Source organism: Ornithorhynchus anatinus, chromosome 17 (assembly GCF_004115215.2).
Source record: "Ornithorhynchus anatinus isolate Pmale09 chromosome 17, mOrnAna1.pri.v4, whole genome shotgun sequence".
Lineage (NCBI taxonomy): Eukaryota > Metazoa > Chordata > Mammalia > Monotremata > Ornithorhynchidae > Ornithorhynchus > Ornithorhynchus anatinus.
In genome coordinates, this window is record NC_041744.1 from 9,821,515 (window position 1) to 9,848,664 (window position 27,150).

Genomic DNA, 27,150 nt, shown 5'->3' on the forward strand with positions numbered 1-27,150 from the left:
CTATTGATCTGGCTGATTAGCAACGTTTCCAAGGCACTAGGGTAATTAGCACAATTTACAGCACAGCAGTTATCAGCCTCATTGCTTAATTAACAATGTAAATATCTTTCCAAATTACATCTTATAATGATGCTCAGGTCCCTTAGTATTTCCTATATTTATGTGGATGTATGGATAGCTGTCTTTTTCTTACATTAAACATCACACTTCTGGGTTGCCTAGAAGAAAGCCACCATGTAGAACCAAGTCTTCCCTTTCCTAGATCAACTAGACTCTCTGCCTGTGTTCCTCTCTCCAGCCCAGAATAGTCAATCTGCCAATTGAATAGCCAATTAAAAGCACTTGAAAGAGGAATTCTATCATCTCTCAGATTCAGATCTATTTTTTATTTATGTATCGAGCAGGATAAGTCATCTTAAATTAATATCATTTTCTCTCTGCAGAGCACATGAGGAATGAGAAATTAAGAGAAGAAATTTAATACAATGTTTGGGTACCCCAGTGGTGGACCACAATGAATTGCCCAAAACGGTACCTCCACATAAAGTATCTTTTTCAAATTTATTTAATTTGTTTATTTTTGGTTGAATTCTGCTTGCCACTGAATAATCTAAACGAAAGGCCGTATCTGCCTCCGACATGGAAGCGAACTATTTAGACATTAGTTTTCTTTTATTGGCTCTTCTTACTTCACCCATAAATTTTTTAAAATGGTATTTGTTAAGCACTTACTGTGTGTCCAACACTGTTTTAAGCGCTGTGAATTAGGTTGGATGCAGTCCCTGAATCGCATGGGACTCACAGTCTAGGAGGGAGAACAATACTTCAAGTATTTGGGAAGATCCTACTAGATTGAAAGCTGTGTTATCTTTGCATGGGTTCCAACTAGTTTCTTTGCCTTGAAATTCACTATAAATCTCTAGGTTTAGAAAGATATAAGGAATTTACCGACCTTGGAAAGGATGCCCTGACAATTCTCAGGGGCTGAGGGGAAGATGTGAAAGGCTCTGAAGTCTCAGAGGTAAGAGAGAAACCTTGTTGCTTGAGGCCATGACATTTGCTGAGGCAGGAAATCTGGGAGGACTCGGGGAGAAGTATTGGGTAAAGGATAGACACAGCTGGGTCAGAGACAGGTTGGGAGGGAGGGATTGCAGGCAAATAATAAGCACTTCAGAAATACCACCATTATTATTAATGTAGACACCACTTCTCCCACCTAGGAGCCTGTAGGCACTGCCTCTCCAGATCCTTGTGCGTATAATAATAGTAATACTAATAATTACGGTATTTGTTAAGCACTTACTATGTCGAGGGAACTGGGGTGAATACAAGCAAATTGGGTAGGACGCAGTCTCTGTCCTGCATGGGGCTGTAAAATCCCCATTTTCCAGATGAGGTGACTGAGGCCCAGAGACGTGAAGCAACTTGGCACACAGCAGACAAGTGGCAAAAGCAGGATAAGAACCCAGGACCTTCTGACTCCCAGGCCCATGCTCTATCCACTAGGCCAGCAGCGTATCTATTGGGGCCAACTTCCCAACTCAACGGTTGTGCCTGTGTGTGTGCGTGGTGTGCGTGTTTTTCTCGGTCCGTTTTTTCCCAGGCTATTTCCATTTTCCCTAGGCCTACCTCCTTGGCGTCCCACCTCCGGAAGCCCTAACCCCAGCTTCGCAGTCCTGCCCCGGCTTCACTCCCACTCTCCTAATTAAAAATTGGCACCCCTGTGATAAATGCGGAGTGTAAACCTGTTCTTTATCCAGGGCCAGAACAAGCTAATAAGTAGGAAACAGCAGCTCGGTTCAGAGGGAGCTCGGAATTAGAAACCAGAGAAGTAAGAGACTTGGGAAAAAATGAGGCGGTGCAGAAAACAATTTACAAAACAGGACCTAATGCTAACACATGGATGTAGCAGAGGTTCAGATGGGGGCAGCTCCACAGAGGAGAAGTAGAGGCTAGAGCCTGGGCTGTGTGTCAGAAGGACCTGGGTTCTAATCCCCCTCCGCCCCTTGTCTGCTCTGTGACCTCGGGCAAGTCACTACACTTCTCTGGGCCTGGCCTGTAGAAAGGAGATTAAGACTGTGAGCCCTATGTGGGACAGGGACTGTGTTCAACCTGATTACCTTGCAGCCACCACAGCGCTTAGTACTGTGCCTGACACATAATAAGCGCTTAACAAATACCATAAAAAACAAACTGTGCAGTGGCTTAGGGATGGCACCATTAGGAGACTGTTTTGTGGTTCTTTGTCAGATGCCCACCACCCTAACAGTCAAGTGTGGCAGGGGAGAGAGCAGGGGCCTGGGAGTCAAAAGGACCTGGGTTCTAATCCTGGCTCTGCCACGTCAGCTGTGTGACCTTGGGCAAGTCATTTAATGACTCTGGGACTTAGTTGCCTCATCTGTAAAATGGGGATTAAGACTTTAAACCCCATGTGGGATGGGGACTTTGTCCAACCTGATTAACTTGTATCCACCCAAGTGCTCAGAACAGTGCTTGGCACATAGTAACTGCTTAAACAAGTTCCTTAATTATTATTGACAATGATAATAATAATAATATTATTATAATCTTTGCTGGGGAGTTTTAGCAGATTAAGGAAATACGTGGCTTCTTGCTGAGGTCACAATAAAGATGGCCTCCTGGCAAAGTGACACAAGCAGGTTGTTCTTCCTGGGTGCCTTCTAGCTGTTACAACCAGGCAAATTCGACTCGGTTTTGGGCTTTCTTGCAAAGAAGCATCTCTGTTCCCGCTTTAGAGCAAAGCAATGCAGCCTAGTGGAGAGACCCCGGGCCTAGGAGTCTGAGGACCTGAGTTCTAATTCTGCGCAAGTCACTTAGCCTCTCTGTGCCTCAGTTTCCTCACCTGTTGAATGGAGATAAAATTCCTGATCTTCCTTCTACTTCTACATGGGACTGTGAGCCCCATGTGGGACAATCCAACCTGATTGTTTTGTGTCTAGCACTGAGTACAGTGCTTGGCACATAGTAAGTGCTTAAAAATAATAATATTATTATTATTATTGGACTCACTGTGGTTGTTCTTGCTAAGGCCACTGCAGACTCACCACAGCTGGCCTGTCTAGCAGGCTGAGAATTGTATGCCTCTGAGAGAGGTAAGAAATTAGGTAAGAAATTGCTGTTCTCTGTTAAATTCTGAGAACAGGTGTGAACATGAGGGGGTGGGAGTCCAAGAGTACCTAAATTGAAGTCGGGTGTTTTGTTTCTGGGGAATGGGGATTTGGGGAACTAGGTGTCTTTTGTTTGTGGTTTTTTTTAAATCGAAGTGTTATGTTTCAAACACAGTTCTAAGGGAGGGGGTAGATACAAGTTAATTAGGTTGGACATTGTCCCTGTCCTGCATGGGGCTCACAGCCTAAGGAGGAGGAACATGAGGAATTTAATCATGATAAATTAAACAAGGTTTCTTCTTTGGTTAAAAATCTAAGGTTCATTGGTGGGCTTCTGTACTGAATTTGGGGGTGGGGGCTTCAGGGGATCTTGAAGTCTATTCCGATAGACAGTGGGGTATCTTCTGGATTAGCCAAGAGGACATCTTTTGACTGCAATCTGTCAGAGACTTTGATAATGTCTTGTCTCTCCCTGAAGATTGTGAGCTTCTTCGGCGATCCTGTCTACCAATTCTATTGTATTGTACTATCCCAAGCACTTAGAACAGTGCTCTGCACAGCGTAAACTCTCAATAAATATCACTGATGGATCAATTACTGGTGAACAAAAAGTCCCAAACCCAGCCACTTGGGAATCTGACTCAGATTCTCCCCCTGTAAGCTTGTTGTGGGCTGGGAATGTGTCAATTGTTATATTGTACTCTCCCAAGTGCTCAGTACAGTGCTCTGCTTGCAGTAAGCACTCAATAAATATGACTGACTGACCCAGATTCAATTTGAGTGTGTTTGTGTGTGTGTGTGTGCAGGGCGGGGGGAGGGGGGGAGGGATTTTGACCAGGATATCATCAAGGTTAAAAAAGAAGAGGGGAGAGAATTTTCACAACTGGTTGTGGGTTGGGTTTACAGCATCATTTAAAGGGGAACATCAAAGACTAACACTTGGCATATAGGGGTAATTCCACCTGACCCCTGGGCTCCACATAATGCCCTGGGTCCAAACTGGAGATAGATTTTTAGGCTGTCAGTCAATCAGTCAATCCATCGCATTTATTGAGTGCTTACTGTGTGCAGAGCACTCTACTAAGCACCTGGGCGAGTACAATATAACAGACACAATCCCTGCCCACAATGAGCTTATACTCTAGAGGGGAAGGCAGGCATTAAGACAAATAAATAAAATTACAGATATGTACCTAAGTGCTGTGGGGCTGGGGGGAGGGGGAATGAATAAAGGGAGCAAAGTCGAGGAGGCGCAGAAAGGAGTGGGAGAAGAAGAAAAGAGGGCTTAATCAGGGAAGGCCTCTTGGAGGAGACGGACCTTCAATAAGGCCTTCAAGGTGGGGAGAGTCACTGTCTGTCGGTTATGAGGAGGGAGGGCGTTCCAGGCCTGGGCCAGGGCCTATCGTTTTAATTCAACCCCAATGCTGTGCCACACACTGAAATTGCAGGGGCCCTTTGTGCTTCCCATCAAGCTGTTCTTTGCAATTAAAAAAAGAAAAGATGATGAGGAAGAATGTTTTTAACATCCTGGATCCGGAGCTATTCTTAAAGCAGGACTATTTTTATCCAGCCCAGTCTGTTTCGATCCCGCAGAGCCATCCCACCTGACTGCCCCGTCCCCACATTCCGAGGGGTCCGGCAGCTCCGGCCCCGGCCCTCCCCCCAGCCAGAAGGACCTGGGTTCTAATCCAGGCTCCGTCACCTGTCTGCTGTGTGACCTCTGGCAAGTCACTTAACTTCTCTGGGCCTCATTTACCTCAGCTGTAAAATGGGGATTAAGAATGTGAGCCCCGTGTGGGACAGGGACTGTGTCCAACCTCATTAACTTGGTTGTACCCCAGTGCTTAGAACACTTCTTGGCACATAGTAAGGGTTTAACAAGTACTATAATTATTATTACTGGTGTTATTCTTTGGGATTGAAGGAGAAGCTGAGGTAGAGCACGGGGACTCCCATGCAATCAATCGAGCGCGATTCCACACTGGGATGACACTCTGCCTCGCTCCACCCCCACTCCAGCTGCCCCAAGATGGAGGACAAAGAAGTCCAGATTCAGGCCCACGGAATGACATTTCCACCAACTGACAGAAGCCATTACTAGCCACCTACCCCTACCTCCCACCAGCTTCTGGGAGAGGAGCCGAGCCATCTTATCGGCGACCTTGTCCTTCAGCTCTTGAAACAAATTAAACTCTTGAGAGCAGGCAGGCTCCTAGTCGCAGGAGGAGTTCTGCTTGTAATAAACCCCCGGGGTTGGTACGCTACGGAGAAGGCTCCCGGGATTTCAGGGATTTTTCCTTCTGTAGCCGAAGGGGTGAGAGCAAGTCACGGCTCCTTTCGAACTGCCTGATTTCCCAGCCCTGGCGTGAGAAGCAGCATGGCCTAGTGGCACAAGAGTGAAACTGGGAGTCAGAGGTCATGGGTGTGACTTTTCTCAGAGGTCTGTGACTTTTCTGCTGTGTGACCTTGGGCAAGTCACTTCATTTGTCTATGCCTCACCCATAAAATGAGGACTAAATACCGGTTCTCCCTCCTCCTTAGATTGTGAGCCTCATGAAGGACAGGGATTGTGTTCATCTGTCTGTATGTATGGAGAAGCATGGGAATCAGTGTGGCCTAGTGGAAAGAGCAGGGTCTTGGGAATCAGAGGTCATGGGTTCTAATCTCGACTCCGCCACTTGTCAGCTGTGTGACCTTGAGCAAGTCACTTCACTGCTCTGGGCCTCAGTTACTTCATCCGTAAAATGGGGATTAAGACTGTGAGCCCCCCCGTGGGACAACCTGATTACCGTGTATCTACCCCAGGGCTTAGAACAGTGTTTGGCACAGAGTAAGAGCTTAACAAATGCCATCATCATTATTATTGTTATTATCCAAGTGCTTAACACAGTATCAGCACATAATTAGTGCTTAACAAACACCACGATTATTATTGCTATGATTAACAATGACCTGCAACCTTTTCCATGTGGAACACTGCACGCATTGACCCAATCTACGCCAGGCAGCTGTATTTTTCTGCGATGATCTGCCACTTGTCAGCTGTGTGACTGTGGGCAAATCACTTCACTTCTCTGTGCCTCAGTGACCTCATCTGTAAAATGGGGATTAACTGTGAGCCTCACGTGGGACATCCTGATTACCCTGTATCTACCCCAGCGCTTAGAACAGTGCTCTGCACATACTAAGTGCTTAACAAATACCAACATTATTATTATCTTTCAGTAGAAAGTTTCAGGGTGTCTTCTCAATGCCTCCCCAGGGCCCACCTGACATTTAGCAACTATCTAGCCTCAGCAGCGGGTGGGTTCTAGAATCTGGAACACTACAAAGGCAGATGCCACTGGGTGATGACACTGAGTCTGCTCAGCGAATTCAGACATCAATCTGGGGTCCTGCTTGCCCACCTCCCAGGCTCTGCCATCTCTCCATTCCTGTCCCTACCCCCTTCTCCTGGCCAGGAAAATCTCAGGGACCAAGCAGGTGAGTGGCAAGGGACGGGGGCTGGAGCCCCAGACTAAGCCTCACTTTTCCTCATCTCCCACTCCCTTCTGCGTCGCCCTGACTTGCTTCCTTTGCTCTTCCCCACTCCCAGCCCCACAGCACGTATGTATATATCTCTCATTTTATTGATCCCTTTGCTCTTCCCCTCTTCCAGCCTCAAAGCACTTATGTACATATCTGTCGTTTTATTTATTTGTATTCATATCTGCCTCCCCCACTCTGAGTTCACTGTGGGCAGGGAATGTCACTTTATTTTTGTATTGTACTTTCTCAAGCGTTTAGTATAGTGCTCTGCACACAGTAAGCACTCAATAAATACGACTGAATGAATGAGTGAGCCACCAGCATTCCCTGGCACTACATGATAATAATGATAGCAATAATAATAATATTTGCTAAGTGCATAATGTTCATTTATTCAATTGTATTTATTGAGCACCTACTGTGTGCAGAGCACTGTATTAAATGCTTGGGAAAGCACAACAATAAACACACTCCCTGCCAACAGTGAGTTTACAATCTAGAGCGGGGAAGACAGACATCAATACAAAAGATAAATTACGGATATGTACATAGGGGCAGTGGGATTGGGAAGGTGCCAACCAATGTACCAGGCATTGGGGTAGATGTAAGGCAATGAGGTCAGATACAGTCCCTGTCCTACATGGGACTCACAGCCTAAAAGGGGAAGGAGAACAGGTATTTAATCCCTCCACCCTCCCCACCACCGTTCTAGAAACGAGGAAACAGTCCCAGCGAAGTTAAACGTCTCTGTACCCTTTGGGCAATTAGCACTGACCTCTCCCTCAGCCCCTCAGCACTTATGTACATAACTGTAATTGATTTATTCTATCAATGTCTGTCACCCCCTCCAACTGTAAGCTCGATGTGGTCAGGGAACTTGACTACCGACTTCCCAAGCGCTTGGTACAACGTCCCGCACACAGCAAGCACCCGATAAACACCACTGATTGATTAAATACCAATGCTTGATTGCCCACGGTCAGATAGCAGGGAAGTGATGGAACTGGGTTTAGAACCCAGGTCCTCTGACCCCCCAGCCCTTCCTCGTCCCATTAAGCCGGGCTGCTTCCCAAAAGGATGAGGATTCTCAGACACAAGAAAGCTATCTCAGACTTCCTGCCTCGTCTCCACAGGCCCAATCGAGAGCTCTCAAGGTGAAGCAAAACGAATTGGGAATAAGGGATCCTGTTCCCAATTCCTCCTTTAGTGGCGTGAAAAACAGACCGAGACCAGCCTCGGCAATAAGCAGCAGGTGAGGTCTACCAATATTTTTAAATTTTCCAGAGGCTGTGCAGGTCACCTACTGGGGTCACAATAATGACATTTCTTTTCTCAGTGCCCCACTCACGTTGCAAAGAGCGGAGGCAGGAGTTTAGTCCTGGCTTCGCTTTAGGCAGTTGCTCAACCTTTCCGGGCTTTATTTTCCCATGTGTTAAATAGGGCTCACACCGTTCATGCAGTCATTCATTCGATCGTATTTATTGAGCGCTGACTGGGTGCAAAGCACTGTACTAAGCGCTTGGGAGCAGGCATGCAAATTTATGTAAAGTAAATTTATACGTGCATGGAAAAATCTCTTAGACTGTGAGCCTCATAATAATAATAATGTGACATCTGTACTAAGTGCCAGGGTGGATACAGGTAAATAGGGTTGGACGCAGTCCCCGTCCCATATGGGGCTCTAAGTCTTAATCCCCATTTTTCAGATGAGGTAACTGAGGCCCAGAGAAGTGAAGTGACTTGCCCAAGGTCACACAGCAGACACGTGGCAAAGCTGGGAGTAGAACCTAGGTCCTTCTGACTGCCAGGACTGTGCTCTATCCTCTATCCACAACGCTTTCCTGGCCCACGTGAAGCAGAAACTGTGTCTGATCTAATTCTCTTCTTGCTACCTTAGTGCTTAGCCCAGTGCTTGGCACACAGTTAGCTCTTGACAAATAAAATACCTTCACCATTACCATTATTAGTAAATACGAGGAACATATGCGAAAATATTGGAGGAAAACATACATATAGGGTTTTGAAGTTGTCATGAAAAGGGAATCTGAACATCCGTGCAATGCAGACTATAGAACTCAGTTTAATAGGAGGGTTTTTTTGGTATATGATTCTTTTTCTTTCAAGACAATTTACGGATGTTAGGATGCTTAGCCTGAGTCACTCCGCTTGGGTAGAAATTAAACTTGCCGAAAGTAAACCACCGGTCCTATCCAAGATGCTAAGTGTGGGATCCAGCCCCACTGAAAGGAACAAAGGTGCTCATCAGGTACCATGTATTTTAACTTAATGATATGTTTGCTTGTGGGGCTTTTAGTTTTTTAAAATAGAGGGCTTGGTGTGGATGTCACAGGCAAAGAGAAGTGGCCTCTCCACCTTCAGCTTCAGGTGTTGCTCACTTTATAGTATGGGAAAAGTTACCTGATGTCCAGGACAGCAAGAACTATTGTCAACTCAGAGTTCCTTTTCTGCCCAGCAAAATTAAGAAGCCCAGGAGGAAAAGAAAATAACTCACGCTCAGATGTCTTAGTTTCTCCTTCTCCCAAGAATAATGCAATATAGGATTTAATTAACGTGGTTATTACCGAGCTGCTTGAAAGTCTGGATTGCTTAAAATCTTCCTGGCCAGTGTCTCGAGACGTAAGAGGAGAGGAACTGTGTACATCTAAAAAGAAATAAACAACTGAAATCTTTCAAAGTGATTTTCAAGCCACATGTACACGTATGTGAATAGAGGTTCAAACTACTGTTATTTTCTTAAGGAATCGAGTTGACACTTCTTTAACATGGTCTCCCTCCTCAACTTTAGACTGGCATCTTCAAGTTTTAATGGCTTTCCCGGCAAAAGCCTCCAAAAGTTACAAACCAGCCCCCCAACCCCCAACCCCAGACAAGCCGAAGACACATTTTTGAGCCCCACGGCAAAATTTCACAGCTCAGATCTGGAACATTTTGGTTTGGCGGGGGGAAGGATTGGGAACAGTCAGAGATGGTTTCTAAAATCAACATCTCTATCATGAAATCTCTGCCCAGTTCTTGCTCCTCCCACTCCTTAAAGGAAACTGGCCTGAAGAAAAGGTCCCAGGTTTTGGAGATTTCATGCACCTAGCGGATAAAGCACGGGTCTGGGGAGTCAGCAGGACTTGGGTTCTAATCTCGGCTCTGCTCTCAGGTCAAGCTGGCAGTGGGAGACCAGTGAGGGCCTATAAACCCCTCCCCTTCCCCAGCAATGACAGCACTGGTACCTACACGGAAATAGAGAAAGTGATGCTGCCCTGGAACTGCTGATGCTTGGAGGTTCTCAGGATCCAGCGTTGTTAGACAAGGTGGATTTTCACGTCTGCTTCCCTTGCCCCCAAAGCAGTGCTTGCCCAAGACAGCCTCTGGCACTAGAAGGCTTAGGGCAGCTCTGCCTTCCCCGTGTCTTTAAAATGGCAGCACGGCATGGAGTTGGCAATACCAGAGGCTGCTGGGAGCTGTGGTCTGGGATCGGCCTGGGATATTGGCTGCTGGGATGGGTGAAATGCTAGAAAATGGGGATTAAATACCTGTTTTTCCTCCTGTTTAAACTATGAGGCTGTGGGACGGGGACTTTGTCCGACTTAACCTGTACCTACCCCAGCGTTTAGAATAGTGTTTGACATACAGTACGTGCTTAACAAATACCATCAAAAAAAGGGCCTTGCAAATTCCCTAAGTCGTTCCTTTAAACAGAGCACCGGTCCCTACAACAAAACAATTCACCCCTCAAACCAACCTTGAGTGGACTGAGATTTAGGCATGAGATTTAGGGAGAGAGAACGGGTGAGAAGCCGTGGGGCCTATTGGATAGAGGAGGGGCCTGGGAGTCAGAAGGACCGGGGTTCTAATCCCGGCTCTGCCATTTATCTGCTGTGTCACTTTGGGCAAGTCACTTCACTTCTCTGGGCCTCAGTTACCTCATCTGTAAAATGAGACTGTGAGCCCCATGTGGGACAGGGACTATGTTCGATCTGAAGAACTTGTAACTACTCCAGTGCTTGGAACAGTGCCCAGCACATAGTAAGCGCTTAACAAATACCATAGAAAAAATGGGTTCAATTTCATTTGTTTTCCCTTTTTAGCCTTTCCTACTCCCCTTTAGATGCACTCATCCCCACTCAGCAGCCTCTATTCTTTGAGTCCTGGACGAGGTATGGAACACGCAAATGGTAGATGAGTAAATAGCAACTTTGCATATTCTGAACTGGGAGAGAGCAACTTGGTACCATTTCTTCTGTTCAAAGGGAAATCTGAGATAATGCAGAGGGAGAGCAAGGGCAAGCCAGAGCCCTCAGAATTTTCTTCAAAGGTTTATTATGCCTTTCCGAGCCATTGTAGAGCGATGAATTAATTTGAATTATTTGCCCGGTCAACCTTTGAGACAATAACCAGGTTTAATCACTAAATGCAAATGGATCGTTTCTTCCCCGAAGCACAAAACAAGCATCTGTAGAAATAAAACAATCTCAACCGTTGGGAACGCGAAATGTCCAGGTCTTTCTGTAATCTTGCATTCTTTTTGCTCCAGCGTTGGGTTATAAGCCTGCAGTTATCCATTTAAGTGACAAAATGTCAGCTATCAAGAGAAACCGAGACTTCTTTCTTGGAGAAAGTCAATAAACCGCACTCTGAGAGCACATGACCTGCACAGATAACTCTTTGGTGACAGATTCCGCAAATGAAAAATACTTTGTCTTCTATTCCCCTCTGCTTCTCCTTAGGTTTTCATACCAGACATTGAAGGCTACTCTGCCCGCTGTCAATGGCGAGTGAGAGAATTTATAATATTGCCAGGGAGAATGCGAACCCTCCAAATGTCTTGACCTAAATCCACAGGGATCTGCTAGCATCTCAGATCAGGTACCTTCTTTATAGAGAAGTGTGGTGTGAAAGGCCTGTCAAATATCCTACTGCCTGGCTTGGTGTGGAAGGGGATCTTTTAGCCACAGATTTTATCACTAAAGTGAGCAGATGAAATCATGTGCAAATTCAGGAAATACAGTTGCCTTGAAATGACCTCATCTTTTGAAATCACATCTTCTGATTTCATGCGACAAACATTTGGTAGTCACTCTCTTTATTTTATGGTATTTGTTAAGCACTTACTATGTATGTGTCTAGGCACTGTTCTAAGCACTGGGGTAGATACAAGTCAATCAGGTTGGACACGGTCCTGTCCCTCACAGTCCAAGTAGGACTGGAAAATCCCCATGATACAGATGAGGCAACTGAGGCACTGAGAATACGTGGCTCAGTGGAAAGAGCACGGGCTTTGGAGTCAGAGGTCATGGGTTCGAATCCTGACTCTGCCACTTGTCAGCTGGGTGACTGTGGGCAAGTCACTTAACTTCTCTGTGCCTCAGTTACCTCATCTGTAAAATGGGGATTAAGACTGTGAGCCCCACGTGGGACAACCTGATCATTCAGCAGACAACTGGCGGAGCCAGTATTTGAACCCCGGTGCTCCGACTCCCAGGCCCATGCTCTTTTTAGTAGGTCACCCTGCTCCTCAGTTACCCAAATTATCCAGAAAACTGCCTCCACTCCTGAAGACACAGCCAAAGGATCCCTGAAAGATGCGACTGAGACCACCTGCTAGTCAGCGCTCCTATTTACACCCACTCAGGGGTCCCAACATCAGAGCAGGAACCAATCAATAAATCATTAGGCCTTTAAATCTATTTTTAGGAAAAAGCCACAGCCCAGGATGGCAAATCCTCCTGCGTTTTTCACCGTGTTTTCGGTTTAGCCCCTAGAAAGTCGGGTCCGATTCTCATTTTAAGTCAAATATTTTGCGAGAAATTTTGCAATCACTACTCTAATCCCCTCTCTTCATCTTCTAGCTCCTATCACTGTGCTTCCGAATCCCCGACATTGTTCTAATAGCTCCGGCACATAAAATATTCATTGAGGACTCAGACTGTTCTCTCTAGGTCGGGAGGTATCTTCCCTCCAAGCCTTTCATGCCCTTTCTCCCTTTGTTAAAACAAATACAGCAGAACCTGCCCTTTACAAAGTCTGTTCCTAATGTGGAAATGTGGTACAAATGCAAAATGCCAAAAAATAAGGTACTTAAAAAAAATTAAAGACTTGACAGGTGTGGACGGCGAGAAGCAGCATGGCTTAGTGCAAAGAGGCCGGGCTTGGGAGTCGGAGGACTTGGGTTCTACCCGGCTCGGCCACTTCCTTGCCATGTGACCTTGAATAAGTCGCTTTACTTCTCAGTGCCTCAGTTCCCTCATCTGTAAAATGGGGATTAATATCGTGAGCCTGTCACATAGAAAATGCTTAACAAATCCCACTATTAGTATTATTAATAATGTTGGTATTTGTTAAGCGCTTACGATGTGCAGAGCACTGTTCTAAGCGCTGGGGTAGATACAGGGTAATCAGGTTGTCCCACATGAGGCTCACAGTTAATCCCCATTTTACAGATGAGGTAACTGAGGCACAGAGAAGTTAAGTGACTTGCCCACAGTCACACAGCTGACAAGTGGCAGACCCGGGAGTCGAACCCATGACCTCTGACTCCGAAGCCCAAGCTCCTTCCACTGAGCCACACTACTTCTCTATAGATACAAGCTAATCAGGTTCGATTCAGTCTGTGTCCCACAAGGGGCTCCCAGTCTTCACTCCCATTTTACGGATGAGATAACTGAAGCACAGAGAAGTGACGTACCCAAAGTCACGCAGGAGACAAGTGGCAGAGACGGGATTAGAACCCAGGGCCTTCTGACTCCCGGGCCCAATCTCTATCCACTAGGCCACGCTGCTTAACCTCTCGATGCCTCAGTACCTTCATCTGTACAACAGAAAATATGATAACTGCTCCCTCTCCCTTTTCAATGGGGAGCCCCATGTGGGCCAGAGGCTGTGTCTGCTCTGATTATCCTGTATCTACCTGAGGGCTTAGTACAGAGTAAGTACTTAATAAATGCCATTATTATTATTATTTGATGAGAATTACCCAGGTGGCAAGCACAATCCTGCAGTTAATCAGTGATATTCAGCGGAACTCGGGAGAGGACAATAGAGTTGATAAAAACAATCTTTGCCCTCAAGCATTTTAGCAATCTAGTCGGGGAGACAGACATTAAATAAATTAGAAATAGGGAGAGCAAGAGAGTAAAATCTTTATAGGGAGAGTTTGTTGTGGACAGGGAAGGTATCTACCGACTCTGTTATAATGTACTCTCTCAAACGCTTAGTACAGTGTTGCGCACTCAGTAAGTGCTCAGTAAATACGATTGACCGATTGACTGATTGACTGAGAGACAAGGAGGCAAAAGGGAAAACAGATCCGGGGCCACAGACATTAAGTACAACCCCCCATCACCCCTACTCCCTCCCTCTGTTCTACCCCCCTCCCCGCCCCACAGCACTTGTGTATATATGTAAATATTTATTATTCTATTTATTTTATTAATGATGTGTAAATATCTATAATTCTATTTATTGCTATTGATGCCTGTCTACTTGTTCTGTTTTGTTGTCTGTCTCCCCCCTTCTAAACCATTTTGGGTACGGATTGTCTTCTATTTGTTGCCAAATTATATTTTCCAAGCTCTGCACAGGGTAAGCACTCAGTAAATACGAATGAATGAATAATTCCCCCCCATGTACTTGTCCCGGCGCTTAGCACAGTGCTCTGCACCCAATAAGCACTTAATAAATAACACAACAAGGGATATTCTTTTTGCATATCCATTGTGGCTCAGACTGCGTAACCTGCATTGGCTTTACTTAATACATTTATTCATTGTTCCAAAGTCCCAGCTCATGAGAATCAAAAGCGAACTGGATTACAGCTAGAAATAGTTTCAGCAACCAAAAAACCAAATTTCAATCGACAGCAAACACGGTGACGAGTCAGCAAGATTTTCTAGGCTGTTCATTATTTTAAAAAAATCAAGATGCTCTAGTACTTTTAAAATACGTTAAGGAGTCAAGTTGCCATCATTCAAGGGTTGATTATTCAGTTGGGGAATTATCCAGGATTTTTCTAGCTTCTCTTCTAAAGCACAAACTAGTCTATTTTGCTCTTCTTTAGCCACCCTGGTTAAAAATGACCGGCTAAAATGGTGTTTCTGGATTATCAGTCTTGTCTTGTTTAATGCTGGAGTCGTTTCCGACCCATAGCGACCACACGGACACATATGTCCCAGGAAGCCCTGCTCTCCATCTGCAATCGTTCCGGTAGTGGATCCATAGAGTTTTCTTGGCAATAATTTGGAAGTGGTTTTCCACCGCCTCCTTCCGCGCTCTAAACTCGAGTCTCCTGCCCTCGACTCTCTCCCGTGCCGCTGCTGCCCGGCACGGGTGAGTTTTGACTTGTAACAGATCCCCTTCCACTCGCTACCCACTGCCCAAGCTAGGAATGGAATGGGTAGGCCTCTGCTTGACTCTCCCTCCCGTAGCCGAGACTGGGAGAGGACTGGAAACTCTCCAGGTGTGACCCTGAAAGGGGAGGATTCTCGGTAGGTTCCCATTATCCACGTTCCAGCCCTGTCTCCTATTGGTAAAAACTAGCTGTAGATTAATCTTCATCTTGACAGTGCCTTTTTAAACAAAGAAACAGGCAGTGTTCCAGGGAATTGAGTAAAGTCATCAGAAATCCCGTTAGAAATACTGAGGAACTGAACCACAAAGAAAATTGGGAGTAACAGCCAGAGACACGTAATTAAGAGTACACATTTTACATTCCCTTCCTCAGAGGCACTGAAGCGTAGGGGCCTGAGATAATGGATCCGGGGAATAACACTCACAAACGGGGTCGGTTTTTTTGGAGATGTTCTAAAAACATTTTTAGAATGGTAATGGTATCGATGAGGGAGGAAAATAGCTCCCGAGCAAGAAAAACCTATAAATTTAGATGTAATTAGATTATCTGGGCCTGTCCTGAGAAGGTGGTGGGGAAAGGGGAGAGGGTGGAGGGAAGTGTGGCAGGATCCACTAACTATTGTGTGGACTTAGCGGAGGAAAGTCAGGGGGTGGGAGCTGTGGAGGGCACGGGAAGGAGACAGGGTGGATCACTCCAGCTCTAATGGGTTGGGGTGGCGAGAGAAGAGCCAAGGAAACAAGTAGAGGCTTTTCCCAAGGCAAAGAGGAGAGGAGTCAAGTGCAAACTTTTGCTGTACACATTTTCCTTTCCCTCACACCTAAGATGAAACTCTTGGTTTCTTAAAGAGCTCCCAACCGGAGAGAGAGGAAGAGGAGCAGAAAGAATGAGAAAGAGGGGGAGGGAGAAAGAGGGAAAGGAAAGAAGGGGGCAGAAAAAAAGAGGGAGAGAAAAAGGAGGGAGCGAGAGAAAAAAGAGGGAGAGAAAAGAGGAAACGGAGGAAAAAGAGAGGGAAAGAGAGAGAGGATTTTCTCTTTAAAATAGAAAAGTTAAAGAAAGTTGGACCGCCAGCTCAAACTTGTATGGAAGGGGTGCGGGGAAAACTGGCTTCTCGATATCAGTGACCCCAGAGACGAACAACTGACAAAGAAGTCGTGAATTAACCCACCTCCCACTCAGCTGTCAAAAATCACCAGCAACCCCAAACCGTGAGGTGGAATAGGGGATCCTTCCCTTGTAGACTCATCTTTTTTTCTTTGAGGGCTTATAACTTGTATTTAAATCAATTCAGAGGGGCACTTTAGCTTTAAACATTAGAGAGCAAGGAGAGCCTATTTAATAAAACAGCATTATTTCATTTTCAAAGGATTGTACTGGCAGCAACCCTGTTGCCGATTCAATTCTGAATTCTTTCCCTCAATTATAATTATAGATGGATCCGAAAGAAAGCATGCCTACATTACTGTCATATTTATTCTTCTGACAGGTGTTATGGGACCATAATTTGATGAAACGACTCAAAACGCAGCTGAGGCACAAAAACCTTCTCCAGCAGACTCCCATCCTCACATAATTCCTGTCAACACAAATGACTTGGGAGAATTCAGTTCCATAAGGGCACGTCCTTCACCCCTTACCTTTGACGCTTTTCATTTCGGCCTCCATTCCCAGGGACGGTTGTGTAAGGGGTCTTCATCTCGGGGGTTGCACCTGGCCCACCGCAAAAGAGCCCCTTTTTAGCAGTTGGAGAGGAATTAGCAGGTTGAGGGGAGCCTCTGGGGAGAACTGAGTCTTTGGACGTTTCTCCTTCCAGAGGGAAGGGTTGGTGGAGGGAAACAAGACAATCTTAAAGAGTTTGGCCAACTAGATTAAGAAGCAGTTTGGCTCCGTGGAAAGAGCACAGGCTTTGGGTTTGAATCCCGGCTCGGCCACTTGTCAGCTGTGTGACTGTGGGCAAGTCACTTCACTTCTCTGGGCCTCGGTGACCCCATCTGTAAAATAGGGATTAAGGCTGTGAGCCCCACGTGGGCCGACCTGATCACCTTGCATCCCCCCAGCGCTTAGAACAGTGCTTTGCCCATAGTAAGCGCTTAACAAACTCCATTATTACAGAGAAGCAGCGTGGCTCAGCGGAAAGAGCCCGGGCTTGGGAGTCACAGGTCACGGGTTCGAATCCCAGCTCTGCCACTTGTCGGCTGTGAGACTGTGGTCAAGTCACTTAACGTCTCCGGACCTCGGCGACTTCACCTGTAAAACGGGGATGAAGACTGTGAGCCCTCCCGTGGAACAACCTGATGACCCCGTATCTCCCCCAGCACTTAGAATAGTGCTCTGCACCTAGTAAGCGCTTAACAAATACCAACATTATCATTAGATTCACGGTGTGGGTTTTGCACCAGAAAGGAGAGAGTTAGGGCATGTGGGGGACTTGGCCCCCTGGATTCCCTGGAGTTATTGATTGCATCTGCTAACTCTGTCGAGTTGCTCCCTCCCTGGCGCTTAGCACAGCGCTCCAGACGTCGCAGGCGCTCAATAAATACCACTGGAGTGATTGAGTGCTGGGCAGATTTCAGGGCCTCCTCCCTGGAAGGCGGGAAGCCTGCGGTTGAGGCGCGCGGCCGGCAGAGGGCGGGCTCCCCCTAGCCGCCGCCGGCTCCGCGGCGGGTCCCGGAGCGCGCTGACGTCACGCCGCGCATGCGCCCAGCCGCCGCCGCTCCGCGTTGACCTGGTGAGCCGCGCGGGGGGTGATGGGAGGTGGGGGTGCAGGCCTGCGTGGCACCAAGCGCATCCCACCCTGCCATAATAATAATGATAATGTTGGGATTTATTAAATGTGCTGAGCACTGTTCTAAGCGCTGGGGGAGATCCAGGGTCATCAGGTTGTCCCACTTGAGGCTCACAGGCAATCCCCCTTTTCCAGCTGAGGTCACCGAGGCCCACAGAAGTGACTTGCCTAAGGTCACACTGCTGACAAGTGGCAGAACCTGGATTCGAACCCATGGCCTCGGACTCCCAAGCCCGGGCTTCCCAAGCAGCGGGGCCACCCTGCTTCCTGGCGCAGGCCGAGGCTCGCTGGGGAGGCGGCATGACCTTAGTGGGTTCCGACCGTGCCTCCACCCCTTGTCTGCTCTGTGACCTTGGCCAAGTCGCTTGACTTCTCTGGGCCCCAGTGACCTCATCTGGAAAATGGGGATCGGGACTGGGAGCCTCACTTGGGACGGGGACTGTGTCCAACTTGATCTGCTTGTATCTTCCCCTGCGCTAAGCACTTACTAAATGCTTAATAAATATCATTATAAATTATTATTACTCATTCACTAGTATTTATTGAGCACTTATGTGCAGAGCACTGTACTAAGCGCTTGGAATGGACAATTCAGCGACAGATAGACAATCCCTTACAGTCCCTTACGGGCTTACAGTCTAATCGATAGAGCACCGACCTGGGAGGCAGAACTTGATCTGCTTGTATTTTCCCCTGCGCTTAGCACTTACTAAATGCTTAACAAATACCATTATAAATTATTATTATTATTATCCCCATCTGGAAAATGGGGATCGGGACTGGGAGCCCCACATGGGACAGGGACTGTGTCCAACCTGATTAGCTTGTATCCACCCCAGTGTTTATCACAGTGCCTGGCACATTGTAAGCACTTAAATACCTTTTTAAAATTATTATTATTGTTATTATTTCTCAGCCAGTGGGAGCGGCAGGCCCCCGGCACGGTGTGCAATAGATTTGGTGCAAAAAGGCAAAACGTTTATGCAACCCTAGTGTTTCTTTCCACATCTCTCACCCGGCCGTTCTTGGGAGTCAGAAGGTCCTGGGTTATAATCCCAGCTCTGCCACTTTTCTGCTGTGGGACCTTGAGCAAGCCGATTAACTTCTCTGTGCCTCAGTTACCTCATCTGTAAAATGGGGATTAAGTCCGTGAGCCCCATGTGGGAAAACCTGGTTACCTCGTATCTATCCCAGAGCTAGAACAGTGCTTGACACATAGTAAGCACTTAAATACCATCGTTATTATTGCTTCTTTGGATGCCCAGGGGTTTGAGAGTGCACAGCCGGGAGAAGCAGGGTGGCCTAGTGGATAGAGCGTGAGTTTGAGAGTCAGAGGTCTTGGGTTCTAATCCCAGCTCCACCACTTGTCTGCTGCGTGACCTTGGGTAAATCACTTCACTTCTCTTTGCCTCAGTTACCTCATCTGGAAAGTGGGGATTAAGACCGTGAGTCCCATGCAGGACAGGGCCTGCGTCCAACACGACTCACTTGTATACACGCCAGTGTATAGTGCTTGGCACATAGTAAGCACTTAACAAATGCCATTATTATTATGCTCCCAACCAAAGACAACTTCTACAAGCTTAATGAGCAAAAGGCAGAAAAGCAGCATGGCTCGGTGGAAAGTGCCCGGGCTGGGGAGTCAGAGGTCATGGGTTCGAATCCCAGCTCTGCCACTTGGCAGCTGTGTGACTTTGGGCAAGTCACTTAACTTCTCTGTGCCTCAGTTCCCTCATCTGTAAAATGGGGATGAAGACTGTGAGCCCCACGTGGGACAACCCGATCACCTTGTATCCTGCCCAGCGCTTAGAACAGTGCTCTGCACATATTAAGCGCTTAACAAATACCAACATTGAAAGGCGGCTGAAAGAGCACGGGCTTTGGAGTCAGGGCTCATGAGTTCAAATCCCAGCTCTGCCACTTGTCAGCTGTGTGACTGTGGGCAAGTCACTTAACTTCTCTGTGCCTCAGTTCCCTCATCTGTAAAATGGGGATTAAGACTGTGAGCCCCACGTGGGACAACCTGATTCCCCTGTGTTTACCCCAGCGCTTAGAACAGTGCTCTGCACATAGTAAGCGCTTAACAAATACCAACATTATTATTATTATTATTAGTGGCTCAAGGACTGTATGAGCAAGTCCAAGCTATATAAAGTGCTAATCAAATATTTCAAATTGCCAGTCATTAAACAGATGGTTACCATCTGTAGACCGAGAAATTAACGTTGGGAGGGAGTACGACTTTATGCCGTTATTTAAAATCCAAGCAATACTTAGTAACCAAATCAGCAAGTAGGTGTGTGAGATTATTTCCGTCTCAGTTATGATACTTAGTCACCCCCGATGATAAAGCAGTAGTACTTTATAAATCCCAAACCCTCACTTAACGAAAGGAAAGGGAGCTCTCATTCCCTGCCCACCACGAGCTAAGCCACGCCGCTCCAGCGCGCCAGGTCTTCCCTCCAGGACCTCGCCCTAGAGTCTGGCCCGGTGAGTGGCGGAGCCGGGATTAGAACCCAGGTCCTTCTGACTCCCAGGCCCGTCCTCTATGCACCAGGCCTTGCTGCTTCTCTTGAGGAAGCAGTATGGGCTAGTGGAAAGAGTCCGGGCCTGCCCACAAACCCTGAATCTGGTAGAGTCATTCAATTCATTCAATAGTATTTACGGAGCGCTTACTATGTGCAGAGCACTGTACTAAGCGCTTGGAATGTACAATTCGGCAGCAGATAGAGACAATCCCTGCCCAATGACGGGCTTACAGTCTAATCGGATAAAGGGCCTCCTTGTGCCCTGTTATCTAATAAGTCTGGTTTGTCAGGCAAGTCTAAATCGATCAATCATATTTATTGAGTGCTTACTGTGTGCAGAGCACTGTACTGATCACTTGGGAGTGTACAGGAAAATGGAGCTGGTATACACACAGAAGAAGTGTGGCTCAGCGGAAAGAGCACCAGCTTGGGAATCAGAGGTCATGGGTTCGAATTCAGGCTCTGCCACTTGACAGCTATGTGACTGTGAGCAAGTCACTTCACTTCTCTGTGCCTCAGTTCCCTCATCTGGAAAATGGGGATGAAGACTGTGAGCCTCACGTGGGACAACCTGATGACCCCGGATCTACCCCAGCGCTTAGAACAGTGCTCTGCACATTATTATTCCCCGCCCACAGTGAGCCTACACTTGCCTGCCGTGCGGCCACGGGCGAGTCGCTTCTCGTCTCTGGGCCTCCGTCCCTGTAAAATGGGATTTGGATTCCTTTTCTCCCTCCTTCTTAGCCGCTGAGTCCGACGAGGGGCAGGGGTTGTGCCCGGCCTGATTATCTCATCCATACCCCCGCGGTTAGTATCCCAGCTCTGCCACCTGTCTGCTGTGTGATGACTGTGGGCAAGTCACTTAACTTCTCTGGGCCTCAGTGACCTCATCTGTCAAATGGGGATGAAGACTGGGAGCCTCACGTGGGACAACCTGATTACTCTGTATCTACCCCAGCGCTTAGAACAGTGCTGTGCATATAGCAAGTGCTTAAATACCAACGTTATTATTATTATTACAGTGCTTAACAAGTGTCGCTGTTATTAAAGTGTGTTTTCTAGAGGAGGAAGAAAACGCCAATGGGTCCCCTGCCGGGGGCAGAGTTGGTGCAGAAACCGATGCAGCTCTACCGCTATCTGCTGCGTTGCTGCCGCCTCCTGCCCACGAAAGACATCCAGGCGCATTACAAACACGCCATCAGGCAGGTAGGAAGAATCGGATGCCCCACGAGTGTGCCCCACGCCGTTTTCTCTCGAAACCCTGGTGCCAACCCAGCCGCCTCCTTGCCTGCCTCTCGGTAGGTCCGGGGTCAGAAGGGACGTTAATTCTGCTCGGGAACTTTTCTTTCTTTTTTCCTGGCCAAACTTTGCAGAGTTTCCGGGTCCACGCCGACGAAGACGACCCTGAAAGGATTCAGCAGATAATTCAAAGAGCCATCGAAGATGCCGACTGGGTCATGAATAAAGTAAGAACTTCCGCGGAGGCCTCTCCTCCCCTCCGTGCTCGGGGCCTGCCTACGGGAGACGGGGGCCAAGGGGTGGGATCGGCGAAAGGGCAGGGTCAGGAGCAGCAGAAGAGGACAGTGGGTGTGAGCTTGGGCAGGGAGTGGGACAAAAGATTGAAAGCTTCTCTCCCCTCTTTCCTTCCCATCCTAATGGATGGGTGGTAGAACAGTGTTTTGCACAGAGTAAACGCTTAACAAGTACCATCATCATTATTATTATTATTAGCGTGGCTTCTTGGAGAGAGGCCAGGACCGGGAAGCAGAAGGACCTGGGTTCTAGTCCCAGCTCTGCCATTTGCCTTCTGGGTGACCCTGGGCAAGTCACTTGACTTCTTTTTTTACGAGATGTTCTTCCCCTCGACTCTATTCATTGCCATTGTTCTCGTCTGTCCGTCTCCCCCGATTAGACCGTAAGCCCGTCAAACGGCAGGGACCGTCTCTATCTGTTGCCGACTTGTTCATTCCAAGCACTTAGTACAGTGCTCTGCACATAGTAAGCGCTCAATAAATACTATTGAATGAATGAATTCTCTGGGCCTCAGTTTCCTCATCTGTAAAGTGGGGATAGAATGCCTGTTCTTCCTCCCTCTTTATCAATCACTGATTGAGCGCTTATTATGTGTCGAGCACTGTACTAAGCGCTTAGGAGAGTGCGGTACAGCAGAGTTGGCAGACATGTTCCCATCAATCGATCAAGGGTATTTACTGAGCACTTGCAGTGTACCGAGCGTTGTTTTAAGCACTTGGGAGAGTACCATACAACAGCGGTAGCCAACGTTCCCTGCCCACACGAGCTTACAGACTGGAAGCCACGTGTGGGGCAAGGACTGCATTTGATCTGATCATCTTCTATCTGCCCCAGTGTTTAGCACACAGTAAGTACTTAATAAACAGCATGACTGTGATTATTAGGGCTGATTTTCTCAATCAGGAGGGAGCCTCTGACCATAATCCTCCCAGCTAGTTAGCGTGGCCTTAGTTGTCAGGTATGAAGTTGCGGACAGGGAGCGTGTCCTCCAACTCTTATATTGTACACGCAGTTAAGCACCTAATAAATACGATCGGCTGATTGATTTTGATCGATGACAGCCTTCACCGATCTGCCACGGACACCACACCGCAAAGCTGTCAGCCATCTTGCCCCAGCCATTAACTTCTAGTTTTTCCACTCTGCTGACGTCAAACCCCTGAAAAGATAGATGTCCCGGCGGGGGGAAGCGACAGGCAGACTGAGGCAGAGCAGTCCCAAAGGGTTATGAGGTGCTGAGGGTGTGAGGAGGAGGGTAGAACTTAGAGGAGACAAGGCAGTCGGTCTATTGAGCGCTTACTCGGTGCAGAGCGCTGTACTCAGCGCTTGGGAGAGTACAACAGACACATTCCTAGCCCACGATGAACTTACGGTCTAGGGGGCGGACAGACATTTAATATAAATAAATAGAATTACAGATATGTACATAAGTGCTGTGGGGCTGGACGTTCACGCCTATCCCACCGTCGACCCCTGGCCCACGTCCCCCCGCTGTCCCGGAACGCCCTCCCTCCTCACCTCCGCCCAACTAACTGTCTTCCCCTCTTCAAAGCCCTATTGAGAGCTCACCTCCTCCGAGAGGCCTTCCCAGACTGAGCTTCCCCTTTTCCCTCTGCTCCCTCTCTGCCCCCCCTTCACCTCTCCTCAGCTAAGCCCCTTTTTCCCCCCCTTTCCCTCTGCTCCTCCCCCTCTCCCTTCCCCTCAGCACTGTGCTCAGTTATATATATATTTTTATGACCCTATTTATTTTATTAATGAAGTGTCCATCCCCTTCATTCTATTTATCGTGATTACGTTGTCTTGTTCTTGTCCGTCTCTCTCTCCCGATTAGACTGTGAGCCCGTCATTGGGCAGGGATTGTCTCTATCTGTTGCCGAATTGTACATTGCAAGCGCTTAGTACGGTCCTGTGCGCCTAGTAAGCGCTCAATAAATACCATTGAACGAATTGAATGAATGAATAAAGGAAACAAGTCCAGGTGACGCAGAAGGGAATGGGAGAAGAGAAAAGAAGGGCTTAGGGAAGGCCTCAGGGTGGAGGTCTGCCTTAAATAAAATTTTGAAGGGGGGGGGAGTCGTCTGTCGATATGAGAAGGGAAGGGTGTTGGAGGCCAGAGGCAGGTGGCAACAACCCCCAAGCATACAACATGCATGTGCGCTCCTGTGTTCATTTGCACCCTTAAATGAAAGGAGATGCTATAAACCTACTTCGATTATTACATTCACCTTACGGACATATTTGTTAAGCATTTACTCCGGGCCAGTCACTTAGGAGCCGAGGTAGATACAAGCTAATTAGGTTGGACACAGTCCCCGTCTCACGTGGGACTCCCAGGCTGAAACATTTTCATTTCTATGATTAACATTCTCTTCCCCTCTCATCCCTTCTCTTCCGCTTCCCTCATTTATAGGTGAGTGAATCTCGGGGATTAAGAGAAGCAGCCCGGGCCTAGTGGAAAGCGCACGGACCTGGAAGTCAGAGGACCTGGGTTCCAATCCCGCCTCTGGCACCTGTCTGCTGTGTGACTTTGGGCAAGACACTTCACTTCCCAGTGTCTCAGTTACCTCATCTGAAAATGGGCTTTAAATCCTACTCCCTCCTACTTAGACTGTGAACCCCAGGTGGAATGGGAACTGTGTCCAACCTGATTAACTTGCATCTACTCCAGTGCTTAGAACATAGTAAGCGTTTAACAAGTACCAATAGGAACATGGCCTAGTGGAAAGAGCCGGGCCTGGGAGTCAGAAAGACCTGGGTTCTAATCCCCGCTCCTCCATTTGTCTACTGAGTAACCTTGGACAAGTGTCAGCTCTGTGACTGTGGGAAAGTCACTTAACTTCTCTGTGCCTCAGTTACTTCATCTGTAAAATGGGGATTAAGACTGTGAGCCTCACATGGGGCCACCCGATTACCCTGTATCTACCCCAGCGCTTAGAACAGTGCTCTGCACATAGTAAACACTTAATACCAGCAGTATTATTATTATTATTCTCTGTGCCTCAGTTGCCTCATCTGTAAAATGGGGATTAAAATAGTGAGCCCAATGTGGAACACGGACTGTATCCAACACAATTACCATGTATGGAAAGAAGCCCTTAGTACAGTGCTGTGAAAACAGTAAGCACTCAATAAATGAGATTGAATGAATGAGTCAGAGGACATGGGTTCTAATCCAGGCTCCGCCACTTGCCTGCTGTGTGACCTTGGGCAAGTCACTTCACTTCTCTCTGCCTCAGATACCTCATCTGTAAAATGGGGATTAAAAGTGTGAGCCCCACGTGGGACAACCTACTTACCCTACTTACCCTGCTTTAGAACAGTACTTGGCACATCATAAGTGCTTAACAAATACCATCATTATTATTAGTGTAATTATGTATCTATCCCAAAGCTTAGTAGAATGCCTGGCACATAGTAAACTCTTAACAAATGCCCCACTTTTTATTATATACATTCGGGAAAACTGCCCATGGATGCTGTATCTGCCGGCGGCTGGATTCAAGCCACGGTGATAGATGACTGCTTCAGAAATTGCCTTTACCCACCTCTGAACATCCACCTTTCTGTCTTGCAGTATAAGAAGCAGAACTAAGAAGCCAGTGAGGAAGATGACGATCCCAAACGTCCGGACCTAAATCCCCACTGGGGCAGCGACCGTGAGAGGTCGGGGTCACCAGAGAGGGGTCAGACCTGGCCAAAGTAACTAAAAGCACGATCAGCTGAAAAAGCAGGACCGAGTAGGAGAAGGCAGGTGTCCGGGCTCTCCCTCCCTCACCCACTGCCAGATCAAGGTTGCCGCCCGTTAAAAATATCTCTTCACCTGGGCTTTCTGCTCCCGGTGACGGCGTTTGGGGATTGATGGCGTCTTTAGCTTGGTTCCAAAATCTGCCTCCTTGGTGGGTTGCCCGATGTGATTCTTGGAAATTAGCTTTCTAATGGAGCCTAATTAGGAGGCATCTAATCAAGGGCTTCCATTAGCAGATTGCTAACTGGCTTAGACCAGTTCACCGTTATCTGTGGTTATTACGTACGCCAGATCATTGCCCCATGAACGCTTCGGAGTCGACTCTCGCCTTGGACTGAGTGAACTGTAATAGGTTCGCATCAGCGAGGAGGGCAGCATTTAAAATGGAACGTGTGCATCATGTTAACAGTGAAAATTAAATAAACGTACCGGCTTCTGAAAGGTGTGTTTATGTCTAAAATGCAACGCGGTAAGATTATTCTCTTGTGATGGATGATGATCAAACAATCAGTGGTATTTATTGAGCTCTTACCGTGTACAGAGCACTGAAGTAAGCGCTTGGGAGAGAACAGTACGACAGCGTGGCTCAGTGGAAAGAGCCCGGGCTTGGGAGTCAGAGGTCATGGGTTCTAATCCCGCCTCTGCCGCTTGTCAGCTGTGTGACTGGGGGCAAGTCACATAACTTCTCTGCGCCTCAGTTCCTTCATCTGTAAAATGGGGATGAAGACTGTGAGCCCCACGTGGAACAACCTGATCACCTTGCATCCCCCCCAGCGCTTAGAACAGTGTTTTGCACATAGTAAGCACTTAACAAACACCATCATCATTATTATTAACAGCAGTAGTAGATGCGTTCCCTGTCCACAGCAAGGGAAGGGACTGTTCCCCAGCTACACTGCTTGTCCGCTCTGTGGCCTCGGGCAAGTGACTTCACTTCCCTGTGCCTCAGTTGCCTCATCTGTAAAATGGGTATTGAGACTGTGAGCCCCACGTGGGACACGGACTGTGTCTGACTAGATTTGCTCGTATCCATCCCAACGCTTAGTACGATGCCTCTAATAAGGGCATAAAAAATACCGTCATCATCATCATCAACAAGCTTACAGTCTAGAGGATGTCTGGACCTCCTGCCTCTGGTGTGGAACCCCCTTCCTCTTCCCATCCGACGGGCGATGATTCTCTCCACCTTCAGAGCCTTATTAAAAGCACGTCTCCTTCAAGAAGCCTTCCCGACTAAATCCTCATTTCCTCTTTTCCCACTCCCTTCTGGGTCGCCTCTGGCAGTCTGAAAGTTGGTGACAGAAGCAGCTGGTCTGAGGTCTGTGATTAGAGGACGGGGAGATCCTGGAATGTGGGAATCGGCGACTCTGATATTTTCCTTCCAAATGACGGCGGAAGGGGATCGGCACCCCAGTGGGAGGCTCGCCTCTAGACTAGCTCATGGGCTGGGACTGGGTCTGTTTGTTGTTGTACTCTCCCAAGTGTTTAGTATAGTGCTCTGCACACGGTAACAATCGATATGTTTGAAGAGTGAAATGAACACTGAG

At 47.5% G+C, this 27,150-nt stretch overlaps 1 protein-coding gene and 1 non-coding gene across 2 annotated transcripts; one reads left to right on the forward strand and one right to left on the reverse strand.

Annotated features, from left to right (window-relative positions):
* Nucleotides 1-15,003: 15,003 nt before the first annotated feature.
* On the reverse strand, nucleotides 15,004-15,141 carry LOC114818120. The gene has a single exon (XR_003765941.1). It is a non-coding gene; the product is annotated as a small nucleolar RNA SNORA7 (small nucleolar RNA).
* Nucleotides 15,142-17,665: 2,524 nt separating this feature from the next.
* LYRM9 (LYR motif containing 9) lies at nucleotides 17,666-26,044 on the forward strand. Its single transcript, XM_001506864.5, has 4 exons — nucleotides 17,666-17,740; nucleotides 21,376-21,531; nucleotides 21,699-21,791; nucleotides 25,433-26,044. Exons 2-4 carry the CDS (start codon nucleotides 21,406-21,408, stop codon nucleotides 25,448-25,450), a joined length of 237 nt encoding a protein of 78 aa, XP_001506914.1. The 5' UTR covers nucleotides 17,666-17,740; nucleotides 21,376-21,405; the 3' UTR covers nucleotides 25,451-26,044.
* The last annotated feature ends 1,106 nt before the right edge of the window (nucleotides 26,045-27,150 follow it).